This window comes from Leopardus geoffroyi, chromosome E1 (genome assembly GCF_018350155.1).
Source record: "Leopardus geoffroyi isolate Oge1 chromosome E1, O.geoffroyi_Oge1_pat1.0, whole genome shotgun sequence".
NCBI classification, from domain to species: Eukaryota; Metazoa; Chordata; class Mammalia; order Carnivora; family Felidae; genus Leopardus; species Leopardus geoffroyi.
The window spans coordinates 22,887,662-22,900,388 of record NC_059330.1 but is presented as its reverse complement, the minus strand read 5'-3'; the positions used below and the strand labels follow the sequence as shown (position 1 = coordinate 22,900,388).

Here is a 12,727-nt window from a genome sequence, read left to right as displayed (position 1 = left end):
GAACTGGTGAAAAGGATCTGTAACCATGCAAAAGCTATTAAACAAACTGACAGCTAAGAATGGACCAAATGTGAAATAGTGAAAATTAGTTGAGATCCCACAAAATCATCAGATGACTCTTTAGCTTGACAGAAAAAAAGGGCTTTGATTATCAACAGCAAAGTAGGGGGATGTAACAGAACACTTCCTGAGGTGGGACAAGGAACAGAATGTGTCACTAGCAGTCTCTTAGCTCCAACAGAACCCAATGAGGAGTATAATAAAACTCCACAGGAGAAGCTCTTCCTCCTGTCTCATTTTCCTTTGCCATCCTTACTACCTGCCTATAGAGTTGTTTGTCATCTCTCTTCCCCACACCGGAACGTATGCTTGCAAGGGCTAGACACAACTATGTTCCCAGTACATAGAATGAAGTCTGATACAGAATCAGCACTCAAATATTTATTCAGGGAATGAATGTTCTACTAACCATATAAACAGGAATACTAGCAATATTACTTCTTGGGAGGACAATTTTGAAATGAATCATTTTATTGGAGAAAATTATCACAAAATGGACAGAAGCCTGACAAAATTGTTTCATCAACTGGCCTAGAGCATCCTATCGGCATCGACATTTCTGACACACAGGAACAGAACCAATTAGGGAAAAAAAGGACCCAGTCCCCATCCTAAGGCCAAAGTCCTTTCTAGAGAGAAAGTGTATTCTTGTCGGAGCAGTTCTGACAGCAAGTTTTCAGCAGAATGCCCTGTGCATCATTTATTTGCTTTGATAGCACTAGTGGTTTATATCACAGTTCACTGGCAAAGAGATGAGAAGACAGCATTTTGTGGCTCTGCTTACAAAGAGGGTAAGATGAACAATCTTGTTCCTTTTGCTGCAAAACAGATGTATGAACTTATGTGGTCCCTGTTTTCACAAATGAATACACTTCTACAGTCTTTCTCAAGCTTTCATGTGCCTCCTAGTGGCACGCTAGCCCAAACTCAACACCTGGGATGTACAGCAAGAAGAGGCATAGGGCAAACAAGCCTTGTGTTTTATCTTAAACATTCATGCAATTTTACAGTCTAAGCCTTTACACAGCGGTGTTTAGTCTGTGTTTATATTCCTTACCATCAAATAAGAATGACACTGCAAGACCATGAGCCAAGTTTATTCTGCAGCTATAAATGCATCTGCACTCTGCTGAGTACTCCATAGACCGTGTACTCCAGTTTGAAAAGTACCAAAGTTAGGTGAGACCAGACTCTATTTTAGAAGATGACAACAAACTAGAAGAATCACAGGATAGTCTTGGGTTCAAATCTTGACTCTGAGACTTACTTGCTATGACACCTTCAGTTTTCTATAAAATGGGGTTCAATACCAATTTCCTTGCAGAGTTATTCTGAGGTTTAGAAATTATAAGAGTTGCAGCACAGGAAACCAGAACAGAAATAGGAACTCAGTATTGAGTAATTATTCCCCCAAATTGCCTGAGGCCAGCCTTGGTCAAATCTACACATTGATAAAAAGACAGTGGGGTTGGGGCGTCTGGGTGGCTCAGTTGGTTAGGTGTCCGACTTCAGCCCAGGGCATGATCCCATACTTTGTGGGTTCAAGCCCCGTGTCCGGCTCTGTGCTGACAGCTCCGAGCCTGGAGCCTGCTTCAGATAGATTCTGTGTCGACCTCTCTCTCTGACCCTCCCCTGGCTTGCACTCTGTCTCCCAAAAATAAATAAATATTAAAAAAAAAAAAAAAAAGGCCATGGGGTTACAGAAGCCACACTGAAGATTTACCAGGCAAAACTGGGCTACAATTCAAAAACCTCTCTCCACAACAGCACCAACTCTAAAACTTAAGCTCTTTAATCACTGCAAATATTTTCCAGAGGAAGAAATAGGAAGATGCAAAGCTAGTATGTAGTGGTTTAGTCCTGTGGGCTAAAAAAAACTAAAATTATCACTAAAATAGTTCCCGACTTAAAATTTCTGAAAGGTAAAAATAAAAGAAAGGGTGGGAGGGCACACTTATCATGGTGAGCACCGAGGAATGTAGAGAATTGCTGAGTCACTCTATTGTACACCTGACACTGATATAACGCTGCATGTTAATTATACTGGAAAAAAACAACAACATAGAGTGGGAGGATTTGAAAAACATACACTGGAGTTAGGAAAAGGCCATTTCTCCTCTATCCCACAATACTCCAGCTGGGCACACTGAAAGGACATTTCTCTGGCAGGAAAACCTTTGTCAGCAAAGAGAAAGGGCACTCTGGATAATGCTTCCTTTCCGTTCTTCATGTACAATAGCGCTATTTATCTAAATAGAATAGTGCACGGCACCTTGGATGAATAAAAGGCTATAATTTAGCCAAGGTCTATGCTGACAGCCTGAAAGTAAAGGCAACAACAACAAAAATCAAGACTCAATTATTATTACTTTAGTGATCTCACAGATGTCAGACCTATCAGCGAATGCTGTACGTTTATAACACGTATGCAGGAGTTATGAGCATGGGCGTCAGGTCACCTCCCACACTACACCAAACCAAGATTTGGACTGTCAGAAAAATCACACTACCCAGAATGAGCACTTTCTTAGGTTTCGTATTAAAGGCACCAAAAGACCCATACACGATTTCTGAAACTAAGAAACAAAGACTCAAGTAACTACTTTTGTAAGCCTACATTTAGATAGTATACTATCCTGCTTTACATCAACTATGGAAGTTTCAATACAATTCATCCAACATCAATGTGACAGTTAAGTTTATATTAACGGAAGGAGGAAACTATCTGCAGAGTTCAAGCAAAAGAGAATATACTAAGGCAGGCAGAAACTAAAATGGGGTTATTTCAGTAAGGAGACCGAAAAGAGTATGGAGGAAATCCATACGGACTTGGTCCGATGATGAAAAAGCATTCCATTTTTTAAATCTGCAGCTCTGCCTAAATCAATGATTTTCAAAGATGCCTGCCTCCTAAATAAATAAATAAATAAATAAACAAACATCAACTAGGAGACATGGGGTGTGTGTGTGTGTGTTGAATGTTTCTTTTTGAGAGAGCGAGGGCAAGCTGGGGAAGGGCGGGGGTGGCTGTGGGGGGGACAAAGCATCCAAAGTGAGCTCTGCGCTGATAGCAGCAAGCCCAACGTGGGGCTTGAACTCATGAATTGCGAGATCATGACCTAAGCTGAAGTTGGATGCTCAACCGACACCCTGGCACCCCTGTGTATTTTCTCTACATCAGAACAATATCCCCACTCACTCTTTTTTCAGTTTAAAAATCACAGCTGTTAGAAGTCACTGTTATTGATGGAAGAAGGCTGAAGTCTTCAGGTGTTATGGCAAATAAGAATAATAACAATGATAAACAGATAAATATTTCCTTAACAACAATTCTAGAAAAAGCCTCTATTCCCTAAATCTCAAAATTTTATAAACGCGATAATGAAAGAAGGTAAAACAAGATCTAATGGGAGGATCACAAGAATATGAAAAGAGAAGAACATTCTCTAGTGAATATCAAGTTATAAGACAGAAGGACAGAAAAATGGGAGACAATCCAAAATACAAAAACAATTTCCAGTCTCCAATTATGCAAAGTGAGTAAAAGTAAAAAGAATGTTGGGACTGAATAACCAAATCTAAATTGATCAAATTCAAGTCCTGGCCAATTTCTGGTAGGCTTGACCACCTAATTGCAAATCACAACAGAAAAATGTCATGGGGGGAAGGAACAGAGGTAAAGTCAGAGAGGTCTGTTTTTGTAGGAGGTACTGAAGAGGCCCACCAGAATATAAATCTTCTATCAAAACCACTGTCTTGGCTTAGAGATCAATTTTAACATCTCTACCTAACTCCGTTTGCAACTTCCTTTGGCTCAATGTTCTGAACTTTGGATACAAAATTAAAATAACTTGGGCATCTTTCCAAAATTACCCATGTCTAGGTCCTAACTCCCAGAAATTCTCCTTAATTACTCTAGGATTGAGCCCAAAGACTGATAGTATTTTTTTAACATGGTACTAATGTGGGACTAATGCAGGTGGAGTTGAGAACCCCAAAGCTAAATGAAAGGTTAGTAACTGTCATGCTTCATAAGCAGCACAGCACTGACCCCTATGGGTAGGGTTCTATTAGTCAGCAATGATAAAAGCGGCAGGAACACTGTAGAGGCCTTGGTGACTAAGGTAACAAGAGCTGCTTGCCAGGTGAACACATAACTCTAACCTAGGCCTAATTTTACACTGGGTCAAATTCTACCACTCCTAGCAACACTATTCGTCCGAGACAGTAAAAGAAGGTCCTTTAAGAAGTTAATTTCAAGAGTTTCTCTCCCTCAATTTGGGGCAGAATTCTCGAGAAGCCCTCTTTCCAGGAGTGTGTTTACTAATAAAGTCAAGAGCAAAAGGCATCTGGGTTTACCAACAGCTGTGGTTCAAGCACCACACTGAAGTGGTTCAAAGTGGTTACAGAAATTCTATGGCTTCACTATTCAAAGCTGACTCATGGACCAGGGAGCGTGTTATAAATGCAGACTTCTAGGTCTTACCCCAGACCAACTAAATCGGAATCTACCTTATACAAGATCTCTAGGAGATTTATAAGATTTATACAGATTTACATTATAGTTTGAGAAGCATTACCATAAGGAAAAGATTCATTCAAGAAACAGAACTATCTATACAGATTAAGTAAAAACTCTGAGGACTATTTTCCCTTTAAATTAGATAATTTACACACGAACAATAAAGCATTTAAAAAATATCATGGCATAGGCTGTCTTGGAAATTCATCTTCCACACAGCTGGGTTTAGGCCTTCTTTGTGATAGTCTCTTAAAAGGATATTAATTCTCTAAGTGAATACATATTTAACCCCATACAGACAAAGCAAAACTTTTACTCCTTAATATCTGAGATAAATTTATATTACAGAATAAGTTGAAAACCACATGACTTTCTAGGGCTATAACACCAAGTATATACCATTCTGAATACTGAAGTCAGCAAGAGGTAAAATAATAGAGTTACACAGGAACATGACTGGGCCTACATAGCAAAGGCTATGGATTTACAAATCCAAATGGAGAAACATACTCCCCACCCCCAAAAGAACATCCTTTACCAAGAAAAAAAAAAAAGGCCCATGTGTGACTTCAGTTACTACAACCTAAAAAATGCAACATTTTTTCTATTTGAAGTAATACTTGTGGATAGCTAAGCAAAATATAAGGAGAAAACTCACTGGCATTAAGGGCCAGCAACTGCTAATATAAGCCACATGTCTGTGGCTTATATATAAGCACATAACATGTCTGTTTCTTTCTCCACTAAAGTGGGTCAAGAAGAACAGAAAATCCTGAGCCAGAGCCAGACAACATTAAAATATAGGGCCTCTTTCTCCCCTCCATCCTTCAAGCTTAATTTGTCATTCTTAGGTTCAATGAGTCCATTATGTTGTCACCCATCAGGTAAATTAATAAGTAGGGCTGTAAGGCATACACTTAAGAAGGACATAACACATAACCTGTGGGTGATTTGTCAACAGAACAGGAAGAGCTATTTCAATGTTTATGTGGGATTCCTGGAAGTCTCCGTTATTATTTCAGTATTCACTGTTCAGTCTCCTGAGACTCCATAGACTCTTCTGAGTCTACAGAGAGGCTATACAGCCATGCAGAATGATCACACGAGGAAGCTATTTTTACATAATCAGTCAACTCTACTCATTAAAAATATGAATTATGAAAAGCAAATGCTTACTTTGCCAAGAAAGACAATAAGGAGTGCTACTTGCATCCCTATGAGCTGGAGTCCAGAGCTTGGTCAGTGTACAGACTCTGAAAGCAGTGACTGTCCATTAGTAAAATGCACAACCCACAGAGATAGGACCGTAACCCTATTTTCTCAGATCCTCTGCCAGCCAAAAATTAAATGCACCTGTACTGGCTGGCATAAATCCCAGACATAATGCATTATGCAATCTCTGAGAACATATATTTTCCTATCTATGGCATGTCTTCCTTCTCATGTTGGGAAATAAGTTTGTTTGGATGTCTTTACATACAAACGTGCAAATGTCTGGCTAAAAGAGTCCCTCTAATTCTACCTCAGTTAAAAACCTAGTTTCCAGGGAGCCATGTGATGTGACCTGTTATTTTTCTAGTCTTTGCTACGCAGACGGAAGGTTATCCTTAATATTTCTCATTTATCTTGTACAGCAAGAAAAACTAATTTTAGTTCCCACTGGTAGCACATAGTCACAGATACTCTGGACGTTGGAGCCTTTTATTATTAGAATCCTGGAAGCTAATTAAATTGGAAGTATGGGTGGGAGGAAGGGCGGGGTGGGCAAAAAGAACCAATCAAGCAGTACTTCCCAACTGTAATCAAGGTACGTTTTTTTTACACAAATGGCTCAAATGGCTGTCTCAAAGCCTTTCAGAATTAGGGCATAAGCCAATAAAATATAAAAAAGCCAAAGGTTTGAAAGACTCAAGATAAGATAATCTCTCTGAGATCATTTATATGCTGTTCAGGGAAAAAGGAATTATAGGGGCTATCCAGAGTTAAGAAGCAGGAACAGTAATAAGCTCTGGAAAGGATACTAAATATTAAGATTGCTGAACAACAGGTTGGCTAAACATCACAAGTTCTATTTAGAGGCAGGGCAACAAAACCATCCTGTGCATTTGTAAATGTGTCCCATACCAATTAATTAGTATCAATTAATTCTCTGAAGACAAATAATTCTGTCCTTTATCAAAGGACTTTGCTCTGCTCATCAAGGAAAGGTCTAGTTCTAAAAAGCTGAATAGTCCTAAAGCTTTTTAGCACATCAAGAATTAAAAATAACCAAAAGAAAGACAGAAGAAAGATACTCACCAGACTATCTAGACCTCCTCCCAAGAGATCCACTGCTCCCATCTGCATGGAGGACACCTGTGGCACATTGACGGGGGGACCGAGGTCAAGGTTTAAAAGGTCTCCTAGAAGGTCACCTTGAGAGGGGATAACCTGAGGCTGTTCCAGGTTGGTGGCAGTGGTGGTGCCAACAGGGCTGTCACCCGCATCAGTGCTGCAGTCACACACACAAAGAGGAGGAAAGAGAAAAGTCAGTTTCACCTGGGACATAATAACAAGGCAACGAATGAACGTCAAATCTATAAAACACAAGAGGGGGGAAAAAACCTCTTATTTTATAATAATTCGTTAATACAGATGAAAAGATGACAGCAATTCTTACTTTTTATCAAAATATAGCTGCTAAAATGAAACTAAATGTATACTACAGAACCTCATCAGTCAATTTTAATTGAGCACCTACTCTAAGATGTAGCACCGTAATGAGAACCCCAGGGTTTTCCCATTTTTTTTTTAAGTTTGCTTATTTGAGAGAGAGAGCACAAGCAGGGTAGGGGCAGAGAAAGAGGGAGACTGAGAGTTCCAAGCAGGCTCTGTGCTGCCAGCGCACAGAGCTCAATGTGGGGACTGAACCCATGAACTATACGATTATGATGTGGGCCGAAATCAAGAGTCAGACACTCAACCGACTGAGTCACCCAGGCGCCCTCCAGGGCAGTATGTTTAAGAAAGGAAAATATATTTCCTGCCCACAAATAACTTACACTCAAACAACAACAAAAAGCAGCATTTACAAAATGACTGAAAAGCACACTTACTGTGTAACAGGTAAAACCGAGTACCATAGGAGTGCCTGCATACTGACAGGATAGAGAGACAAAACCAGGTGCAGCTGATTCTAAAAGCTTCTGAGAATGATGTTATGACTGGCTTTTGAAGAACAGAACAGTTATAGGGAACTACTAGAGAGAGACCTTCCCAAAAGGAAGGAATGGTTAGTGCAAAGGCACAAAAATGAGCAATCTGACAACAGAGGTGGTGAAAAAATTGTACTGGCAGGATAAGAGATTGGGATTAAGATTTTGGGAAAGAGAAAATGAGGGAGATAAAACTTTGGAAACTAGCCTGGGAAGTTAATTTTTTGTGATAGGCAATACAGAATCACTTTGATTTGTTGAACAAAGAACTAAAAATATCATAGAAACACTAACAGCTGTATGGAAAATGGACCGAAGATGGGAGAATGAGCATGGGGATCAGCGAAGAGTAATCTCAACTGCTACAGCCACCACGCACGAAAATAAAAAGTGGCGAGCGCCAAGACTAGGCGATGTTGGGTCAACTGGATAGCTGTGTGAGAAAAAATGAGCCTTGACTCCTATTGTCTCACAAAATAAAAATTAAAGAGACATAGCAAACATAAATGTGAAGCGCAAAACCGAGAAGACCTTGATGGCCTTGAAGTGGACAAATGTTTCTATAGAAAACACTAAGTATAAAAAGGAAAAAAAAAAGTGATGACCTGGACTTCATTAAAATTGAGAGCATCTTTTCTTCAAACAACACCATTTACAGAAAACGAGTCTTTGTCTCACAGACTACAGAAAGATGTTTGCAATACATGTGTCTGACAAAAGACATGTATTCAAATCACATAAAAGATTCCTACAAGTCATTCAATCATTACATAAAGAATTCCTACAAAGAGAACTCATTAAAAAATAAGATCAGACGTGTCACAAAAGAGGATCTACTACCTAAAGTAGAGGGTCCTCTACCAAAAAGCGGATCATGTCTATAAACATGAAGAGGGACTTAAGCCATCTCTACTCAACAGGAAAATGCAAATGAAAACTAAAACAAGGCCTTGCCACACATCTGCCAGAATGGCAAAAATTAAAATAACTGACAATCCCAAGTGCTTCTGAGGATGTGGATCACCCAGAACTCTTATACACTGCTAGAAGGAGTGTATTTCCTGATCACTCAGGAAAACTGGCAGTATCTCGTATAGCCACTGGGTCATCTTCTATGACCCAGCAATTCCATTCCTAGGTGTATATACAGGAGAAGTAAGTACATAAGTCTATCAAGACATACATAAGAATGTTCATAGCAGCGTTATCCATAAGAGCCCCAACATACATACAACTGACTTATATCATGTTCAAGAATAAGCAAGGGCTCCAGGGTGGCTCAGTCAGTTAAGCATCCGACTCTTGATTTCGGCTCATGTCATGATCTCATGGTTCATGAGTTTGAGTCCTGTGTCGGACTCCACGCTGACACCACAGAGCCTGCTTGGGATGCTCTCTCTGCCCTGCTCTGTCTCTTGCTCTCAAAGTAAATAAACCTAAAAAAAAAAAAAGAAGCAAAACTGTAGTGATATAAGTTAAAACAATGGTTATCTCTGGAGAGTGGGTATTAATGGCAAAGGGGCATGAGAAATCTTCTAAGATGCTGGAAATATCTGATCAGGGTGGTGGTTATGATTGTATACAAATGTAAAAATGTGTTGAGCTATACACTAAAGGTTAGCACAGCATTAAAATTACTATAAATGAGGGGTGCCCGAGTGGCTCAGTCGGTAAAGTGCCCAACTTCAGCTCAGGTCATGATCTCATGGTTCATGAGTTCGAACCCGCATCAGGCTCTGTGTTGACGGCTCAGAGCCTGGAAACTGTTTTGGATTCTGTGTCTCCCTCTCTCTCTGCCCCTCCCCCAATTGCATGCTCTCTCTCTCAAAATAAACATTAAAAAAAAATTTTTTTAAAGATTACTATAAATGATTTATCTATTTAAAAAGTGGGGAAAATCCCAGGAAGAAAACTCTAGGCTGAGATGGTTTCACTGTGAATTCTGTGGGAACACTGTGAATTTAAGGGAACAATAAAGTCAATCCTAGATAAATTTTAAAAGACAATAGAGAATTACAATTAAGAAAGTCTGAAAGTAGTTCAGACTGCTTATTCAATATTAATTGTACTTTGTGAGGCTTGATAATTTATTGTCATTAAAAAAAAATCCTTATCTATTAGAGCTACCAGTAATATACTTACGGGTGAAATGATAGGAGGTCTGGAATTTGACTTAAAATACTCCAGCTCCCTCAAAAAATAAAAAATTGTGGGGGTAATGCATGAAACAAGATTGGCAATACAGTGGTAACTGTGGAGGCTGAGGGACAAGGAGACATGAGTTTGCTATACTACCCTACCCTACCTTGCATGTTTTCTAAGATTTACATAATACAAAGGAAAAAAAAAACACTGTAAAAATTCCTTTAACAATATTTTCTTGAACATACACGAAAGAAGAATGAATAATCAAATTTGGAGAATAAACAAAAACTAAGAAGCAAAAAACTAGTGATGTTCCTCATAATTACAGAGAAATCTGAAGGGATGATGGGAAATATAAATGTGGTTCCATTGTTAAGTTTCAAGTAAGGAAAATAAGTCAAGAAGTCTAACAGCTTAGGAGAAGAGACTGTAAGAGAGTACCACGGGGTGTGGTGTAAAGGGTAGACGGTCTAGATTAAGAAGACGAAGATCAAGTACTGGCTCCAATAATTACCAGCTGTGTGATCTTGGGCAAGTGACAACTTCTCTGAGACAAACTTTCCTCATCAATAAAATGATAACAATGTCATCAAAACACAAGGATCTATTTTAGGGAGGATGAAATGAAAACATGGTGTAAACCGTAAAGCCTTGTAATAGATCAGCGGTACCCACGTTTAGATCAGTTTCCTAAAGGAATAAAGAGAAGCACAAACAGAGAAGGTTCAGAATGAGTCTTGCAACACCATCAAGATTAATAATCAGAGAAAAGAATGAACACAGAATGGCAAAGATAAAATACAGAAAACCAATCTAAGAAAGATGACTTAGGAGCAAAAAGTGTCAAGGAAGCCAAGATAAAAAGTATCTAGACTGGGGGAAGAGAGGCAAAAATAGCCAAAAATTAATAAGAAAGTCAAAAAGGGAAGCGATTTCATATACACCTGCCAAGAAATATATGAAATCTCTATAAAATATATTTCTGAACATGGAATTCTATCATCTTATGACATGTGCCATTTAAGAAGTGTTCTGTCATATTATCAGTACCTCTAAATAGAAGGCAGAATAGGTAACAACGCACATAAATTCCTTCCATGAGAAGGTAAAGTGCATTAGATGAAAAGAAGTAAACACTCCTATGGTTTCTACAAGAAAATGGTAAATCATTATGCATTCTAAATGACAAACACAAGAAAATAAACGTGAAAATGTTTCCCATCATGAACTCCTGAGAAATAACTGCTTAACTGTCACCAAAGCAATATTTTTTAAGGTGAGATTTTTCTAAATTAGACTACTATTTACCATCTCACATCTCTCCCACAGCCCTGAGAAGCCAAGTTTAATAAGCAATACCCAACTCAAAAGCACTTTTCCCTTTTCCAAGTGATTTTAAAAGATTTAGTTTAGGGGCGCCTGGGTGGGGCAGTCGGTTAAGTGTCCGACTTCAGCCAGGTCACGATCTCGCGGTCCGGGAGTTCGAGCCCCGCGTCGGGCTCTGGGCTGATGGCTCAGAGCCTGGAGCCTGTTTCCGATTCTGTGTCTCCCTCTCTCTCTGCCCCTCCCCCGTTCATGCTCTGTCTCTCTCTGTCCCAAAAATAAATAAACGTTGAAAAAAAAAAAAATTAAAAAAAAAAAAAAAGATTTAGTTTAGTAACCATTTTTAGATCTCTAGAAGAGGCAGGATAAGGTTTTACAGTGTAGCTGTATTTCATGTCAGAGGCATATCACTTCTTAACTGCGTGATGCAGAAGAGAGCTAGGTAATGTCAGTACTATTATGGATATGCCATTTGCAGCAATATATCATCCCTATTTAAAAAAATGTTTTTAATGTTTATTTATTTTTAAAAGAGAGAGAGACAGGTGAAGTGTGAGCGAGGGAGGGGCAGAGAGAGGGAGAAATGGGACTTGAAGCAGGCTCCAGGCTCTGAGCTGTCAGCACAGAGCCCGATGCAGGGCTCAAACTCAAGAACCGTGAGATCATGACCTGAGCCAAAGTCAGACGCTCAACCAACTAAACCACCCAGGTGCCCTAGATCATCCCTATTTATTTCAAAAGGGATTTTTATGCATTTGTGTTTCCTTTAAAAAAAACAATACAAGCACAAATGGACAAAAAAAATTACCTAAAAAGCAACCACATAAGGAATTGTGAAGGTAACAAATTAAAGACTATTAATCAGATAAAGACCTTATGTAAGAGATTGTGTTCCTTTTTATGGTTTAAATATTGGTTCTTGTGTTCTAGAAAGGGTTGTTTTTATTTCTTGATTTGTTTCACTTTCCCCATCCAAGGGTCAAAAGTTATCAGGAGAGGGGCCCCTGGGTGGCTCAGTCGGTTAAGCGTCCGACTTTGGCTCAGGTCATGATCTCACAGTTCATGAGTTCATGAGGTAGAGCCCCGCATCAGGTTCTGTGCTGACAGCTCAGAGCTGGAGACTGCTTCGGATTCTGTGTCTCCTTCTCTCTCTGCTCCTCCCCTGCTCATGCTGTCTCTCTCCTTCAAAAATAAATAAAAACATTAAAAAAAAATTTTTTTTTAAGTTATCAGGAGACAGGTAATTTAAATGGCATATAAATATGGTCACAGAGGCAAGTTAAAAACAAAATCCCTATTTATTACCCAAAATTAAAGAACAGACTAGGAGACGGATGAGATGGATGAACTTAAAAGTCAAATGATCACATCTAGAGAAGGTTAAATATATTTGCCTACAGGCAAAACACCCTACTGTTACAAGGCCTAATCCTTAGGAAGCTACAGCTCCTCTGGGTGAAAATCATAGCACCTGCCCTAAAAC

The 12,727-nt window shown here is 39.2% G+C and overlaps 1 protein-coding gene across 5 annotated transcripts in view; it reads right to left on the bottom strand.

Moving 5' to 3' along the window:
- AP2B1 (adaptor related protein complex 2 subunit beta 1) overlaps positions 1-12,727 on the bottom strand; it is a 128,371-nt gene that overhangs the window by 50,106 nt on the left and 65,538 nt on the right. For all 5 annotated transcript variants that reach the window (XM_045490527.1, XM_045490528.1, XM_045490524.1 and 2 more), the window contains one exon: positions 6,881-7,073. In XM_045490527.1, the coding sequence (XP_045346483.1) occupies positions 6,881-7,073 (193 nt within the window). The remainder of the gene's footprint in view (positions 1-6,880; positions 7,074-12,727) is intronic.